We start from the raw sequence: 18,077 nt of genomic DNA, 5'->3' as shown, positions 1-18,077 counted from the left end.
ATGCAAGTTGTCTTTGCCCAGAAGCAAGTCTCTGGTATCTCTGGATTTCTCCATCTTAGGTGAGATGGGCTTGTGTCAAAGCCCTATCACACTAGCAAGTCCTAGGATTTACAGCTAGAAGTGATACTAGATATGATTAAGTCTAACTTTCCCCCATTTCTTTTTTACAGATAAGGAAACTGAGGTTTCTAGTATTTTAAGTGGTATGTTCAAAGTCCCACAGGTATGCTAACTAGTGACAACCATTCACTGGGGACATATTCAATTAGAGTCAGGGCAGACACTGAAAGCCTGGAGATGATGAGAAGGCAGGGAGCTTGACTGTAAGTAGTGATCCAGAGGGCAGTCTCACATGAGCTTGAGGCAAGTGGAAGAGAGGGGATTCATTTTGGAGAGGGGCAGGGAAAGGCATCTCTGGTAGTATGCAGGCACGCAGAGTAGAAGCATTTGCAATAACGCTGAGGCATGACCATGTTCTGTGCCTCTGCACCCTAAGGAAAATGGAACCTTTCCATCTGACTTGTACCTGGAACCTCTATGTCTCCTTCCTGGTAAAGTGGGAGCCCTCTGTAAGCAGGGACTGTCTTGCTTTCTATGGTTTCTTCAGCACCGAGCACAGTGCTTTCTTCACACCCGGTAAGGGCTTAATAGATGCTCATTTTCTGGCTGTATTGCAATTATTGTATAAAGATGATAATGATGCTTGTATTAAGTAAGTAGGAAAGAGAAACTGCTGGCGTTGGGAAGAAGAGTATAGAGATCAGGTCTTTAAAAAGAATCAAACTTCCAAGTCTCTTTATGTGCCCATGTGACTTCTTTGCAGCTGTTAACACAAAAAGTACCTCTGCCAGGATTCAAAGTTCACTAGCATTATACTCCAGTTTTCCATCTTTGCTAAAGGAAAAACAATAACATCGCCCACAGCCCAGATGCCAGTAAGGTTATCGTTGGGGGACAAGTGAGGATTTGGTTCTTCCTTTTAATTGGTTTTCTCCCTCTCCTTTCTCCATTATCCAGGCACTGCATTAATAGACTCCTTGGGTCACCCCTCACTCAGAATCCCAGACAGTCTAATAGAAGAAGAAAGAGCTGCAAATAGCCAGGGGGAGTCCTGCCCACACAGAGTTGTGGCTCAGCTTTCCCTTTCTGGCTCAGGTTTGCTGTTGGGTGGATGTGGGGCAGGATTAGGGAGGTGGGTGGCACAGTACTATGACCAGTACATTTCTCTTGGTCCTTTTCTGTTGTTAGAGAAGGAGGGTAGCCTGAGACTTTGGGATTTTTCTGCTTCTAAGCAATTGTCTCCTTCTGTTTAAAAACTCTCCCCAGAGTGCAGAACCCAGAGAGGATGGCTGCAGCTGGGTTGGCACGGCATCTGTCTCGTGGGCCATTTCCTACAACTCTCCTATCTTGGCTGCTGTACAGGTGAGAAACCTCAGTCCTCCCCAACCCATGGTGGCCCAGGGCAGGGGCTTGGCTTTCTGTCACAGCAGATGGAGGGATCAATTTTGGAGGGGGATGACCCCCTTTTTTGTCTTGCAGAAGGGACAAGCTTGGCTGCTCTCGCTACTACCGGGCAGCAATCTGCAGGAAGCTGAAGGTCCCCTTGGCTATTGAGGAAGTTCCTACTCGCCCCATCCAGCCTGATGAGGTAGGGGATCTCCAGGGACAAAAAGTCATGCTTAGGACGACCCATGACCTTTCTCCTTCCCCAGTCCCCTGGGTGTTTATTCTTTAAATCTTACAAGCTCTTCAAAGACACGTGCTGTTTCTTTTTGTATTATTTTCAACTCTTAAAACAGTGACTTCCCTCCTTCCCTTTCTTCCATGTTTCCATCTTTCCCTTCCTCCCTTCTTCCTTTCTTTCCATCCTTCCCTTACTCCCATCCTCCTTCCCTCCCTTCCTTCCTTTTCTTCTTTCCTTCCTTGCTTGCTTCCCATCTTGGTTTTTCTTTCATCTACTCTGGGCTAGAGAGTTACTGGAAACCCCTGCTGACCCTCCTCTTGGTTCTGGGTTTGCATTTTAAGTGAATTCACTGGAATACTTCCCTAACACCTTATCCTCTGCACCAAAAGAGAGAGGGAGAGACAGAGAGACAGACAGAGACAGAGAGAGAGACACACACAGAGAGGGACAGAGAGAGAGAGAGAGAGAGAGAGAGAGAGAGAGAGAGAGAGAGAGAGAGAAACGAAGCAGCAGTCCTGTTTTTAAAAACACAATAGCTATCACTTTAGAAAGATGTGGAGTTTTTTTTAAATGGGGAGAATAACTCCATTAGGATCTGCCTATCATCGTTGCTGTGAAGCTCAAACATATGCAATTTCAAACTTCCAGGCTCTATATAAATGTCAGTTGTTATCATCATCATCATTTAATTCGGTGCTGGAAATAGTTGCTCCTTCTTTTTCCTCCAATTTGTCACATCTCTTATTTTTAAGCTTCGTAAACTGTAAAGTGCTGTACAAATGTAGGTTAACAACAATGCTTATTTATATCGCACTTTCAGGCTTAGGAAGTGCCTCTTGAGTTATCATTACTCGTCTTCACTGCTATCTAATTCTCATCTTTTCTGTTGAGGTTCAGACAGAAGTGGTCCTTGGACTCTATTCTGCTATTACTCTTACATATTCAGTGCTCTACAGACCACAGCGCAGGTAGAGAAAATGACTGCTCTGGGTAATTGGATGAATATTAGGGTGTAAGCTCAGTTTCTGTAGAAGCAGTGAGTATTGCCTAAGCGGCATCCACCCCTTCTCTTGCTGGGATCTGCTTCTCTACCCTTTCTCACTGTCAGCTCCTGCTTTACCAAGTTGAGCTGCCAGGACGTTAGAGAAACTCTTGGGTATGGGTTGCGCTGGTGTAATAGAGAGAAGTGTGGGTTTGGAATTAGGAGAGACTAATGTTTGAATACTGGATAGCCTTTTTAAAATTTTTTTAAATAGCATTTTATTTTTTCTAGTTACATATAAAGAGAAATTTAAGCATTCATTTTATTTTTTATTTAACAGTATTTTTTTTCCAATTATATGCCATTTTCAACATTCATGTTTTGAAAGATTTTAAGGTCCAAATTTTTCTCCCTTTCTTCTTCTCCTTCCCCCTCCCCAAGATGGCAAGCAATCTGATATAGGTAATACATGTGCAATTATGTAAAACATATTTCCATATTAGTCATTAACATTCATTAAAAAAATTGGGTTCCAAATTTTCTCTCTCTTTCCCTTCCCTCCTCCCTCCCTAAAATGACAAGACCTTTGATATAGGTTATATATATGCAATCACATAAAACATATTTTCATATCAGCCATGTTGTGAAAGAAGAAACAGACTAAAAGGAAAAAAAAGAACACACAAAAAAATAAAGTGAAAAAATGTATGCTTTGATCTGCATTCAGACTCCACTAGTTCTTTTTCTGGATGTGGATAACATTTTCCATCATGCATCCTTTGGAATTGTCTCAGGTTGTTGTATTGCTGAGAAGAGCTAAGTCTAGTTAAGATAGTTGATCATTGGTGATTGTGTACAGTGTTCTCCTGGTTCTGTTCGTTTCATTTTGCATCTGTTCATGTAAGTTTTTCCAGGTCTGGATGTTTTACTAGCTGTAGGATCATAGTCAAGTAACTGAACCTTTCTGAGACTCAGTTTCCTCATCTGCAAGTATTCATGCTACTTCCCTCACGGGGATCTTTCAAGGAAAGCTTCCTTTTAAAAAATTATTTATTTTTAGTTTTCAACATTCACTTCCAGAAGATTTTGAGTTTTAAATATTCTCCCTCTTCCTTTCCTCTCCCCTCCCCAAGATGGTGTGCAATCTGATATAGGCTGTACTTATACATTCATATTAAACATATTTTCGCATTAGTCACGATATGAAGAATACTATTGTGCCATAAGAAATGGGGAAGATATGGACATCATAATGACCTGGAAAGACCTACATGAACTGATGCTGAGTGAGGGAAGCAGAACCAGGAGAACATTGTACAGAACCACAGACATATTGATTCTGTGATGACTAACTTTGATAACTTGGCTCTCCTCAGCAACACAATGTGCAAAGACAACTCCAAAGGACTCATGATGGAGAGAGAACTGTGGAGTCTGAATGCAGACCGAGGCAAACTATTTGTTCTCTCTTTTTTTCCTCTTCTTTTTAGGTTTTGTTTCTTCTCTCTCATGATTCATTCCATTGGTCATAATTCTTTTTTTGCAACTTGACTATTGTGTAAATAAGTTTAATGTGAAGATTTATGTAGAATCTGTATCGGACTGCATGCCATTTTGGGGGGGGGAGGAGGGAGGGGAGGGAAGGGAAGAAAATTTGAAACTCAAGAACATGTAGAACTAAGTGTTGTAAACCAAAAATCAAAAATCTAATTTAAAAAAGGAAAAAAAAAGAAATATAGTAGAGGGAGGACCAGAACAGAGGTTTCTTGTTTTCCTATTCTGCTTTCTTTTCACCAAAGCAGATTGCTACCTTCCTGGTTGCCCTATTTTGTTTTGTTTTCTCTTTGCAGGTTAGAGTTGGTGTCCATTTCTGTGGGGTTAACTTTGCAGACATCTTGACCTGTCAGGGGAAGTATCAAGAGAGTCCATCCCTTCCCTTCACACCTGGTGAGTAAGAGAATAATGGTAGAGTTAATGTGTTGCTTCCAGGGATTGCCAAGTGACTTTTTGGGAGGTAGTTACATAGTTAGGCAATGCTGCATGGTGGTAGAGGAAGATCCCAGGTACTCTTTGAGATGGAGCCAGAATCCTAGCTCCTGATCAGATGTCATGATAAAGCATCCCTATGTTGGTATTTGTCCTAAAGACTATGTACCCTCAAAGGAGCTGCCTCACACTGGGAAAATCCCTCTTTGAAGTAGTAGAGTCTCTGTTAGTTTGGGACGGGGGATAGGGAGGGTTGTATTGGTTATTAATAGAATCATAGACTCCTAGAGCTGGAAGAGCTCTAGACTAGTTAACAAGACTGAGATCCCAAAGGATTTAGCTATCTGAAGAAGGCTACTCAACTAGCTGGTGACAGGACTAAAACCTAGGTGGATTTTAAAGTGGAGGTAGCTAGATTGCTCAGTGGATAGAGTGCTAGATCTGTAATAACGGAAACCTGAGTTTAAAGCTCACCTCACATACTTACTTGCTGTGTGACCTTGGACAAGTGATTTGACTGTTTCATGTCTCAGTTTCCTTATCTGTAAAATAAGGATCATAATAGCACTTACCTCACAGGATTATTGTGCAGATCAAGTGAGATAATATATGTATAGTATTTTGCAAACCTTAAGGCACTATAGAAATGCTAGCTATTATTATGTTCACATACAAAAATACAAAGACTATAAAAAATGGTTTTGAGGGGAGCACTAGCAGCAGGGGGCATTAGGAAAACAATAGAATAGAATAGAAAGAACACTGGCTCTAAGGTTGAAGAATCTGGGTTTGAATGCCACATCTGATGCTTACTGCTTGTATGACCTTGACCATGTCACGGAAACCTCTTATTTGGGGATTAAAATTGTCCACCCTACAGTAAAAGAGACCGAGGCAAAGTTCCGAGCCAAAGATGCTTTATTAAAGGATCCAGGGTCCCCTCCAATGATATGGACCTTGGATCTTCCTCACCATCTGAGATGCCTCCTTCTTCTGGAACCTTGTATTTATAGAAGATGATGCCCAAGTTTACAAAAGAGGCATGGTAAAATACAGAATCCCATTGGTTGACATATGACACATAAGCTAAAATGAGCAAAAATGATTTGTCAGCTGGGTCACAAGTTGGGTGAAGCAAGGGATATCTCCACTGACTAAGTGGTCATAAGATGGATGGACTCCTCCTTAGGGTAGGCAGGAGGAGATGCTACAAACTACACATATGCTCCAAGAACATCCGAGGGACTTTCTGCACCATGTCACCACCCATGTCTGGTTTGGTCATGGAATTTGAACAAAACAGGAGGGAGATATCTTTGTCAGCATTTTTGTGGCTGCACAAGTGAGCTCCATAGCTGTTAAACAAGTAATGAATATTATATTAAGTTTGAGGCCTATTATAGGACACTCTTATTAGAATCTATATTCCTATGTGACTTATACAAAATATGGGTTAATACATTGCTTATTCTTATACCTATCATTAGGTGATTGACTAGATATGTATTACTGGATGAATATAATAATTACTAACAATCATTACCCCTTATAAAATCATGATGAACTAATACTGATTAGAGTTTGAGTAGGGGTCCTCAATGAATCATTTCTCTCACTTAGACCTTAGTTTTCTCATCTGTAAAATGAGGGGTTTGTACCCAGTGACTTCTGAGGTCCTTTTCAGTTCTAGATCTATGATCTTTTGATTATATTGAAGGTGGGTCCTTGAGTTGAGCTTCTAAGGAAGCTAGGAATTTTTTCTATACATATTGTAAGTATAAAGTGAATAAGTGTAAATGTGTACAAAGTAGTTGGGAGGAAGGCATTAGCAGTGAAGGGAGGGGAGATCTGGAAAAACATGGAGAAGATGGTACCTGAGATAAATCATAAAGGAAGAGAAAGACTACAAGGAGGAGGAGGTAACGGGTCAATAGACCTCTGGGTTTGTATACTGCTTTCAATGCTAATATAAGCTCTAGTCTCTTGGTCTTGTTATTCCAGAATTCCAAGCCTATTTGTTCAGTCATAAAATGAATTCAAAACCCAAGCAGGTTATTGTGAGACTCAAAAAAGATAATAAATGATGCCATTTTAAAGTTTACAAAGACTTCATAAATATATTAGTTTAAGTGTTTGAAGGACTATCACATGGTCCTCAGTGGACAAATCCAGGAACCATGGAGGAATCTGCAAAGAGGCAACTTTAAAGGAATAATTTCCTAACATTCAGTAGTATCCCAGAGTAGAATGGGCTGTACCAAGTGATGGTATTTCCCCTCACCGGAAGTGTTCAAGCAAAGGTTGGATGACTATCTGTCAGGAATGTTCTAGAAGGAATTCTTCAAGTTAGATGGTCACTGAGATATTTTCTAACTCTGAGGTTTGTGATTCTGGGAGTAAGTCTCTAATGTCTTCCAGGAGGGTACCCCATAAACTTAAATCAGTTGTCATGGACTTGAATTAGAATCGATTTTGGGTACCCTATCCTCCCTCCCTCACTCTAGATTCTAATGGTTCCAAGGGATTTTTAGCCTTGAGTCCATGAACTTGTTTTTTTTTCCTAATCCACAACAAATGTATTTCAATATAATTGGTTTCCTTTGTAATCCTATATATTTTATTTTATGCATTTGAAAACATTATTCTGAGAATGGGTTCATAGGCTTCACCAGACTGCCAGAGAGGTCTATGGTGCAAAACAGGTCAGGAACATTGATGAGAAGCATCTTGTGTAAACTTCTTGTCACCATAAAGTGGATTAGAAAGTTGATAAAGGAGATGACATTGGACAAATAATCTTGTCTTCCTTTTAGGATTAGAGCTTGCTGGGCATGTATTGGAGATCGGCACAAATGTCAGCACAGTAAAAGAGGTAATCCAGCAGATCTGGAAGAGCTAAGGGATCAATGTATGTCATGGGGCATGTGGGAAATATGTTTGTGTGATTAGTGTTTTTTTAAAGATCCTTGCTAGGGCCTTTGCCAGCAGGCAGTAAAGCCAAGAGGGATCACAAGCTCGTAGATTTAGAGCTGGAAAAGATTGAGTCTGACCCCCTCATTTTACAAATGAGGAAACTGAGGCACAGAGGGTCCGAGTGCCATGCTGAGGTTCGTGCAGTTAATATTTGAGATAGGACTGGAACCCAAGTCTTCTGGATTTTAGCCACTCCATTCACTACTCCCAGTGACAAATTCTGTGGTAGACTGAAGAAATCAATGAAAGTTTCTTGTTCCATTTATATCTTCAGAGTATGAATAAGAGGTGATACCTTGGTCTTTCATTATGGAGAAGAATGTTCTTAAGTCTGTGTCTTCTGTGACAGGAATAACACAAGTGTTTGAACATATGTCACTTGACCTCTGTCCTCACTTTTGTACCCCACCTCCCCTATTCTCTGCCCACACAATAGTTCAGGTTAGTTTGACAATTGGGTATTGGAATTTACTCTGAATAGGTCACCTAGGCAGTCAAGAGTCTCTTAGTGTTGTAGACAGAAGAGTTTTTCAGACCATGAATTTCAATGTGTCTCTAATGCTTTTCTTTTCCTTACAGGGAGATCGTGTTATTAGTGTGAATAACTTTAGCGCAATGGCTGAACAATGCATTGTTGATCAGAAGGTAGTTTTACCTCTCAATAAGAAATCTGAATGAATTCTCCTCCTCTCCTTTTACTTTTCCCCTCCCTTCTCCCCCACTTTTCTTTCCCTTTCTCTCTTTCCCTCTTCCTTCTTTTGCTCTCCTCTCATTCTCCTTTCCCTTTCCCACTTCACTCAGTCCCTCTTCTCCCTTCTTCTTTCTCTTCCTTTCTTTTCTCCCCTTCCTTTGTTCTTCCTTTCCTCTTTCCTCTTTCCCCTTCCTTTTCTCCTTTTCCTCTTTTGCCCTTTCTTTATTCTCCCTTTCACTCTTCCTTCTGCTTTTTGTCTCCTCCCTTCCCCTCTCCCTTCATTCTCATTCTTTCCTCTCTCTTTCTCTCTCTCTGTCTCTCTCTGTCTCTCTCTCTCTCTCTCACACACACACTCTCTCTCTCTCTCTCATCCTTTTTCTTTCTTTCCCCTCTACATTTCCCCATCAGACTACTATATATGTGCTGCTCACAACTGGTATGGGAAAAGGACTGAAGAACTTCCAATAGATCTTGTTCCTTGCACAGCTCCTTTTCCCTTCCACTTGTAGGGGCTCTTCTCCCTATTTATCCTGGAGATGCTGGCAATGATGACTATCTAAGGGGAGATCTTGGCAGAGCCATTCTAAAAAGCTGTATCGGGTAGACCTGGCTAATGAAGAAAGGACATAAAGTTCACTGACACCTGGAGCTATTGGTTTCTTGTCCAGACTGTTCTATATTTGGTTCATTTCAGTAGCAAAACTGGTTTGGTGAATTGATCTGAATGTGACAGGCTTTCTTCCTCATTAGACTGTGAAAGAGGTAAAATTAAGCTTAAAGTCACAAAATGGACCACATTCATTTCCTGTGACATAGATCTTATCTATAGTTGAGACCACATTTTAATTTTTTTAACCCGGGTCACTGAAATCCTGTGGTTTTATGTGGCTCTATGGAAAGTCATTCACTCTTTACTTACAATGAACTTATTTTCCAGAGTTTCCTTCCCTTGGTAAATTGGCTGGTTAATAATAATAATAATACTCCCTATACTTTAGCTCATTTGATCCTCACAATAACTTTATATGTACTGGAGATGTCTCCATTTTACTCACGAGGAAAGTGAAGTAAGGACAGGAAGCAGGATTTGAACGTGGACTTTTCCTGACTCAAAGTCCAATGCTTTCTCCATGATACCATACTTCCTCCCTGAAGCAACAGCTGTTTATTGAACGCCTTTTTGATGCCAGGTATCATGGAGGAATACAAGAGACTGTAATCATAGGATCATAGATGTGGAGCCAGAAGGGACCTTAAAGGACAGTTAGTCCAACTCTTTTATTGTACAGATAAATGAAACTCAGTGAACCTCAGAGAGGTTCCTTTAATTTCCCTGAGACTCGGTTTCTTGATCTATAAAATGTGTGAGCTACACAAGAGCTCCTCTTAGGTCCTGTCCACCTCTAGATCGATATTTCTTTGATTGCTTCATGGTCACATAGCTTGTGTTATAGGTAAAATTTGAACTCAGGTCTTCCTTCTCATTCTATACTATCCTGCCTCTCCAAGTAAGAAAACTCCAATTTCTTTGCATGTAGAAACTGTGGAAGATTCCAGATGGGATCTCCTACCAAGAAGCTGCTGCCCTTCCTGCATCTTATGGCACTGCCCTCCTGGCGCTAGAACAGCGGGCACAGACACAGCCTGGGTAGGTGTTCTGAGCAGTGAGAAAGACAATGATGATCGGTCTCTCTGTGATCATAAACTACTTTCACATTGTTTGAGGTCGTCTATCGTGGGAGGTAAGTAGTGTCTTTCACTTCATTCCTAGTTTACAGATTAGAAAACCTGTTCAGAGACATTAAGGGGCTTGTCCCAGCTTGTGAGGGAAGGAAATGAGTTTCAGACTCTGATCTTCTGAGTTTCAAGGCCAATGTTTTGCATTGCTAGGAAGCATGAGAGGCAGGATTCAAAAGCCATGGATTCCTTAATCTCTTCTTCCACCATTTACATTGTCTAAGTAAAGGCTCTTCACCTTAGCAGGTAAAAAATAATATCTACTTTGGAACTCATCAGTAGCTCCTTCAGCACCCTAGAACTTAAACTATGAAAGAAGTGTCCTAATTAAGTCATTACTAAGGTAGGCACAGCATATTTTTTCCCCCAATGAACCAAGCTTCCTTTTTCTCTGCTGAAAAATAGGAAATCAGAGGGCAGAGCTATGAGTATCTCATGTGTTCCTAAGCTTATCAGCATTTCTCCTTTCCTTAAATGTGACAGATTGAAAGAAGCCCAAAGGCAGCCCAAACCAAGCAAACTCTTATTCCCTGGGATGGAATCAGAGAATATTAGAGGTGGAAGAGATCTTAGCTGGGTCCTTACCTAGAGAAAGGGAAGAAGACTAGAGTGTGTTTCAAAGTCTGGTTTGCTCCGTTGTGGAGGCACAGAGTAATGCTCATCTTTTTTTCTGACACAGGGAAACCGTTTTGGTGACAGCGGCAGCCGGCGCCACAGGCCTTGCCTTGATAGATGTGGCATCAAATATTCTCCAGGCCAAGGTATCTGCTGTTATGTCCTGTTTTCACCTGATACAGGGTACTTCTTTTAGATCGAGGCCTCCTTTCAGAAATAAGTCAAGGGACTCATTTCAGTAGGAATTAGTTATCCCTCATATTTAGTTCCTCAGTCTGCAAGCATTTATTAAGCACCTACTACATGCCTGAACTGTGCTAAGCATTAGGACAGAAAGACAAAAGATATTCCCTCCCCTCGAGGAGCTTACCATTTAATGGGGGAAGACAACATGCAAGCAACTATGTACAAACAAGATATACACAGGCAAAAGTGGGGATAATCAACAGAGGGAAGGCACTGGCATTAAGGGGGTTTGGAAAAATCTTCCTGTAGAAGATGAGATTTTAGTTGGGACTTAAAGGAAGCCAGGGAAGCCTAGAGGCAGAAATGAGGAGAAGGGAACTCCAGGTGTGGGAGACAGCCAGTGAAAGTACCTGTCTTATGTGAGAATCAGCAAGGAAGCCAATGTCTCTGGGTGGAAGAGTATTTGGAGGTGAGTAAGGTATAAGAATACTGGAAAGGTAGCGGGGGGGTGGGCTTTGAACACCAAACATAGGGTTTTATATTTATTCCTCAAGGTGACAGGGAATCACTTGAGTTTTATTGAATGATATGGGTGACATGGTTAAGTGACTTGTCCAGGGTCACACAGCAAGTATGTGTCAATGGCACAATTAGAACCTAGGTCTTCCTGACTCTGAAGTCAGATCTATAGCTACTCACCCATACTGCTCCTTTAGCTACCACAGTATTGACTTAATTAGGACACTGTTCTTTCATAGTTTAAGTTCTTGGGTGCTGAAGGAGCTACTGGTGAGATCCAAAGTAGATATTCTTTTTTACCTGTTAAGGTGAAGAGCCTTTACTCAGACAATGTAAATGGTAGAAGAAGAGATTAAAGGATCTGGCTTTTGAATCCCACCTCTCACACTTCCTAGCTGTGGGATCATGGTCCACACTCCCTTAACATATCTCACCTTCAATTTCCATGTCTGTAAAGTGAGAGTAGTTGTATCTGCCTTAGCTTGTTATGGGGCTCGAATGAGGTGAGGTAGGTGAAGTGCCTTTCAGACTTCAAAGTCTGAAACTTCAAAGTACTAAATAAATGTCAGATGCTGTCAGTAATAACAGGAGATAAAACTCACAGTAGTTTTCTAAGCAGGATTCAGTCAGCCCCTGAGCATTTGTTACCATAGGCCAGGCATTGTGCTAAACTCTAGAGATACAAAGAAAGGCAAAAACATGGTCCCTGCTCTCACGGAGCTCACGTTCTAGTGGGGAGAAACATGCGTATGACTATGCACATACAATATGTCTACAGTATAAATGGGAGGTCATCTCAGAGGGTACAGATTAGCAAGGGAGGGAGAGAAACAAGGTAAGATCACAACCAGAAGGCAAGATTTGAGCTGAGTCTTGAAGGAAGCCGAGGAAGTCAGGAGGGAGACGTGAAGAAGGAGGCCTTTCTGGCATGGAGGATAGCCAGGGAAAAGGCTGAGAGTTGCGGGATGTCAAGATTAGCAAGGAGGCTGGTCTCATAGAGTGCTGGAGAGGAGTAAAACGGAAGAAATTCAGAAAGGTAGGAAGGGATCAGGTTGTTAAAGGCTTCAAAAGGCAAACAGAAGATTTTATTTCTGATCCTAAAGATAATAGTCATTTTACAGATGAGGAAACTGAGGCAAACAGGGTTAAGTGACTTGCCCAGGGTCACAGGGCTTACTAGTAAGTGTATGGGGTCACATTTGAACTCATGAACATGAGTCTTCCTGATTCCAAGGCCAGTGCTCTATTCACTATGGTGCCACCTAGCTACCCATAGCCAAATTACAAAATCACAGAATCTCAGAGTCAGTAAAGACTTCAGGGATTCTTAACCTCTTCCCCACCCCACCCCCCCTCCTTATTGATCCCTTCAGCAAAGACTATAGACTCTTCCTCAGGATAATGTTTTCAAAAGAAATCATAATTGACAGAAATGATAAATTCCAGTTAGAGGTGAGTGAAAATGAAGATGTCATTTTTTTAATCTATCCAAGTTCACAGACCTCCTTGCCAGTTCATGGACCCCAGGTTAAGAATCCCTGATTTGGTCCAACCCATCATATCCGATCAAGAATTCCCTCTATGATGTATCTGACAAGTCATCTTCCAGCTTTGTTGGAAAGTCTCCCAGGAAGGGGAACTCCCTCCTTCCCATGGTAGCACATTCCACATGTACGTAGCTCTAAACATTAAGGAAGTTTTTCACCAAGCCTAAACCTGTCTCCTTTTAATTTCCATCTATTTCTTCTAGTTCTGCCTTGTATCACCAAGGAAAACAAGTCTAATTGCTAACCCCTCAGTTAATTGCAGTCATATTCCTCTTAAGTCATGTCCCTCCCTAATTCTTTTCTCCTTGTGAAACATCCCCAGTCTCACCAACCAATCTGTATATAGCATGAGAACCTGAAAAGGCCTTAGCCCAAAAGGGCCAGGGTCTCCCATTGCATCCTGGGCCATCTCCAGTCATCCTGATGAATATCAGGCCACTGGACCCAGATGGCTCTGGAGGAGAAAGCGAGGCTGGTGACCTTGCACAGCTCTCCCTCACTCAAATCAAAGTCAACTGCAAGTCGTGTTATCATTTCCCTGATGTCATGGTCCTCTTCTAAAACAAAGGACAAACACAGCCTGATCTCAAAGCCACATTTCCTATTTTCCTCTTGCAGGTGATTGCAGCAGCTGGAAGCGATGAGAAATGCAAGCTGGCATTGCAAAGGGGGGCAAAGGCTGCTGTGAATTACAGTCAGGGCAACCTGAAGGAGGAACTGAAGAGGCTAACAGGCGGTCAGGGGGTCAATGTGGTCATTGATGCTGTGGGAGGCGACGTTTGCCTGGATGCCCTCCGCAGGTCTGGAAATATCACCTCTTAGGAGGGCTTTGAATGGTGTATCTTAACTCAAGGCTTGTCAATGGCTGGGCCAAAATTTCTGCCGACCATTCTCCTCCTTCTGGCTCTGACCTTCTGCTTTGTCTGGTGCACACTTCTGCTATGGGGATTTGTAGCACTAAGTTGTAGGTGGATGGGAGAAGGGAGGCTCAAAAGAAAAATATCGAGAGATGCAAATCATCATAATAATAGTAGTTAAATAATAGCCATTAGAGCTATGTGTACATAGCTATTAAATAATAGATAAATAATATTCATATAGTGTTTTAATGTTTGCAAAGTGTTTTACAAACATTAGCTCATTTTATCCTCACAACACCTGTGAGAAATATGTGATATTATTATCATCTCCGTTTTGCAGATGAGGAAACTGAGGCAGTAAGAAATTAAGTGACTTGCCTAGGTTCACAGCTAGCGTTTGAAAACTGAGTTTGAATTCATCTTTGGACTCCAGGACCAATGCGCTATTCATGGTGCCACCTAGTGGAGAACGGTAGAACTGCAAAGTGGAAATAATTTGTCAAGAAACTGACTTCTGTCAAGTGATACAAATAATATACTGATTATGCACAGATCTAAGACAAGTGTGCTTGTAGGATGTAGTCCTCAGGGAAAAAAACTGATAAAACTCCTCCTTTAGAGGAGGCAGTGATAGGTATGGCTATTCCCACCTCCATATTCATTTTTGGCAAATAAAATATTCTAAAATGCCCTAGTGGAGGTTATAGTTTAAAGGCTCAATCAATAAGCATTTATCTAGGACCAATAGGCATTTATCAGGGCAGCTAGGTGGTGCAGTGGATAGACTGCTGGGCCTAGAGTCAGGAAGACTTATCTTTCTGAGTTCAAATCCAGCCTCAGACACTTACTAGCTGTGTGACCCTGGGCAAGTCACTTAACCGTGCTTGCCTCAAGTTTCCCCATCTGTAAAGTGAGCCGGGGAAGAAAATGGCAAATCACTCCATCCAGTATTTCTCTCCAGAAAATCCCAAGTGGGGTCACAAAGAGTAGGAAACAACTGAACAACAACAAATTAGTGCGGTCTACTGGGATTTCTAGAAGCAGCAATGAGGTGCTTTGCTTTTTTGTATTAGAACATTTCTTGGTATCTTTCCCCTTTTTAGCCTGACTTGGGAGGGCAGGATGGTGGTGATAGGCTTCGCAGGAGGAACAATTTTGTCTATCCCATCCAATCTGCTCCTACTGAAGAACGTGTCCGCCATGGGCGTGTACTGGACCCGGTACCAGAAAGAGAACTTCCCAGTCTTCTCAAGGTGCATGTCCTCAGCTCTTCAGTACTGCCAGGAAGGATCCATCAGGCCATACATTGGAGGAGTCTTTAAGCTGGAGGAGGTGAGATGCTACAAAAGAAGGGCTGAATGACATGCCCCCCGAGTCCAAATGGCCACTGTGTGTTGTGCTTTAGGAAAAAGTCTAAATTCTGTGCTTTTTTTTCAATATGACAGGAAAAAAAGAGTTCAGGCTAAACTAATGATAGCTCACAGATTGCCAGAGGGCAGGATTGTTACTGGTATTCTGGGGGTATCCTAGCCAGGGAGACTGATGTTCTCAAAAGCCCTCAGAGGATGAGGAGGTAACTAAGCTCTGAAGGATAGATTGACCCCAAGCCTGGGAATTTCTCTCTGTCTTATTGGGCCATGAAATAGGAGTAAAGTAACTGTGCTTGAGAAAATAATTTACCACGTAGAATCATAGGTTTGCGACTGTCAGGGACCTTAGAGGCCATGTAGTCCAAACCTTCATTTTGTAGGTGAGAAAATAGAGGCCACCAGATGTCAAGTGACTTGTCCAAAGTCACACAAGTACTAAATGTGTAAGCAGAATTTGAATTCAGTCCCCTTGACCAGCAGCCTTTCCACTCTACCAGGCTTCTCTCCCTGGTACAAGTACCGATACTGTACTCTTCAAAAAGTAACCTGAAAAGAAACAACAATGTTAAACTGTTTAAAAATCAATTGCTTGGCATTTATTCATTGCGTACTATAGCTAGGCTAGTCCCAGGGGCACAAATACCGAGAATGAGACAACTCCTACTTCTGAGGACCTTTCTACCATTCTATCCCTAGAAGATTATTCAGAGGAAAAGGGATTTTTGGCCTTTGATTTTTAAAAAACAGACCTTGAAAAGTTCTGCTAGATGGCATAAACTGGGATTCTGTGAAATGAATGCTAAATCATGCTGGGTATCACGGGATGGTATAATTCTATTAGTCACTGAAATTAATTTTGCTGGCAGTTAGCTTCCTTTTTTCAGTCCCCCACAGTCCCATTTATGTGGCTTTAAGCTTCCTCCAAAGTATAACTATGCGTGTACATCTCTGATAAACTTGCAAATGTGAATCTGTTCTGCATATGCTATAGAACCTTTATTTTTTTTTTTGAATACTTGGCTGGCATTATTTAAAACCACCTAAAACTCTTCTGGTGACTACAAGTTAAAACTGTGTATTGCCAGTAGGGGATTATTCAAATCGAGATCATCTGGGCTCTCTGTGCTGGCTGACTGAGCTTCCCTGCCCACGTGTTTCCCAGGGAGGCAGCTATCTTCCTTTTCTTTTTTTTTCCTCCTGTGGAAAGATGTCTTTCTCATTTCTTTTGGGGCCTGTCAGGGAAGAAGATTGTGTTTATCTTCCCACAATTTTTAGGTTGCCTGTTGGCAAATAAATAAATAAGGAGGCCAGGATGGAGCAAAGTGTCAAAAAAGGCTTCTTTTTCATTTTTCTATCCTTCTGGCACTCACATTTTGTCTGACTATGGGTGGATCAATTAAAGTATCCGAGCCTCAGTTTCCTCATAGATAAAATAGGGATGACAATACCTGTAATCTCTACCTCCTGGGACTGTTTTAAGGCTGAAATGGGACAATGGATGTAGAGAGCTTTGTAGACTTTAATGCACAATGTCATTTTTAGGCAGTTATTCTTGTGTTACCATATTATAATTTTTATATTTTATAATAATACCTAGTATTAGTCTACTACTGAGAGACGAGTGTGAAGGAGTGGATACCCCAGGCTGACTCTGGAGATTCAAGGTAGACATTTTTGAGCCTCTGACACACAAATTGGTTGGTTTACTTGGAATAATTCACTTAACCTCTCTGTGCCTTGGAACAGCTCTCTAAAATTAGAATTAAAATTCACCCCAGAAAGGGGAAAGTAATGTTGCTAAGAATCACTTGGGGCTTAGATTATTTTTCTAAATTACATCAATCGTTAGATTAGGCTGGATTGTAGTGTCTTCTCTCTCTAGGCTGGAAATCCAATTTGTTTATCATGGAGATCCCCAGGAAGCAGAAGCCCCTCAAAGACTGGAAGAGATCTTTGAAAAATTTCCAAGCCTGGAAGGGCTTATTTAGATCTTTTTTTTTTGTTTGCAGAGCCCTCTTCTTCTTCCAAAGAAACAACACTCAAGGTGCAACACAGTAGTAGGGCATGGGATGGAATCCAAAACCTGTGCCTGTTAGTGCTTATTAGATATAAAGAGAATTTATCATCTAAGTTTGTTGATTTAGGCAGGGGGCAGAAAGTGGTGGTATTGAGAGAATTTTTTTAAAAAAATGTTTTCTTATGAGTTTCTGGCAGGTGGCATGGGATCCACTATTTTAGTAGTTAGTGGAAAGAGTGAGGGAGTTGGAATCAAATCCTGACCTTGCCACGTATTTATTACCTATGTGACCTAGGGTAAATCATTTTACCATTCTAGGCCTCATTTCCTTAACTATGAAATGAGGAGTTTTGACTAGGCGATCATAAAGATATTTGATGGAGAGACCCCACACTATCAGATAACTGTGAGTCTGAACATGGAGCTCAATACTTTTGCCCCTGAGTCAACCAAATCGGCAAAGAATGTTTGTATGTGTGTGTACCTGCGTGACCTCCCGGTATCTTATTTTCTTACAGATCAATGATGCCTTTGAGCAGGTGACCCAGCGCAAAACTACAGGCAAGGTGATTCTCTCTGTTAAATGAACCTGCTTGTCAAGACCTGGATGTCAAAGCCCTTCTTTGCTGTTCCTTAAGAATATGTCGTCTTCACCTTCTTGCAGTCTCAGAGACAATAAGAGTGTGCAGCAAATGGATTCTCCTACCACCGTGCTTTTTGCCCTACTGGTCTCCCATGTCTAGAAGGCACTTCTTCACCTCAGCCTTCTAAACACAAATTGAATGCCACCCCCTGGCCTTTTTTTCCCTCTCCCCTCCCATTTCCTCCTCCCACCACCTTAGAGCTCTCTCTGGAAACCACTTTGTTTCATTTTCTACATATACTTTATATTTGCATTTGGTTATCTATG

At 41.6% G+C, this 18,077-nt stretch overlaps 1 protein-coding gene across 1 annotated transcript; it reads left to right on the top strand.

Moving 5' to 3' along the window:
* Positions 1-1,345: 1,345 nt before the first annotated feature.
* On the top strand, positions 1,346-17,754 carry LOC118849212 (quinone oxidoreductase-like protein 2). The gene is made up of 10 exons (XM_036758288.1): positions 1,346-1,422; positions 1,540-1,648; positions 4,517-4,613; positions 7,466-7,524; positions 8,205-8,270; positions 9,855-9,964; positions 10,733-10,814; positions 13,539-13,720; positions 14,884-15,112; positions 17,686-17,754. The coding sequence occupies exons 1-10, from the start codon at positions 1,346-1,348 to the stop codon at positions 17,752-17,754; spliced, it is 1,080 nt and encodes a 359-aa protein (XP_036614183.1).
* The last annotated feature ends 323 nt before the right edge of the window (positions 17,755-18,077 follow it).

This window comes from Trichosurus vulpecula, chromosome 4 (genome assembly GCF_011100635.1).
Source record: "Trichosurus vulpecula isolate mTriVul1 chromosome 4, mTriVul1.pri, whole genome shotgun sequence".
Classification (NCBI taxonomy): domain Eukaryota; kingdom Metazoa; phylum Chordata; class Mammalia; order Diprotodontia; family Phalangeridae; genus Trichosurus; species Trichosurus vulpecula.
Note: the sequence above shows the minus strand (reverse complement) of the source record. Positions and strands in the feature narration are given on the sequence as shown.

Bases quoted from the DNA above. Each gene is read 5' to 3' on its own strand.
- LOC118849212 (XM_036758288.1), top strand. From the start codon at position 1,346: ATGGCTGCAGCTGGGTTGGCACGGCATCTGTCTCGTGGGCCATTTCCT. The intron at 7,525-8,204 runs GTAATCCAGCAG...TTTTCCTTACAG, and splicing joins ATGTCAGCACAGTAAAAGAG to GGAGATCGTGTTATTAGTGT. The intron at 13,721-14,883 runs GTCTGGAAATAT...TCCCCTTTTTAG, and splicing joins TGCCTGGATGCCCTCCGCAG to CCTGACTTGGGAGGGCAGGA.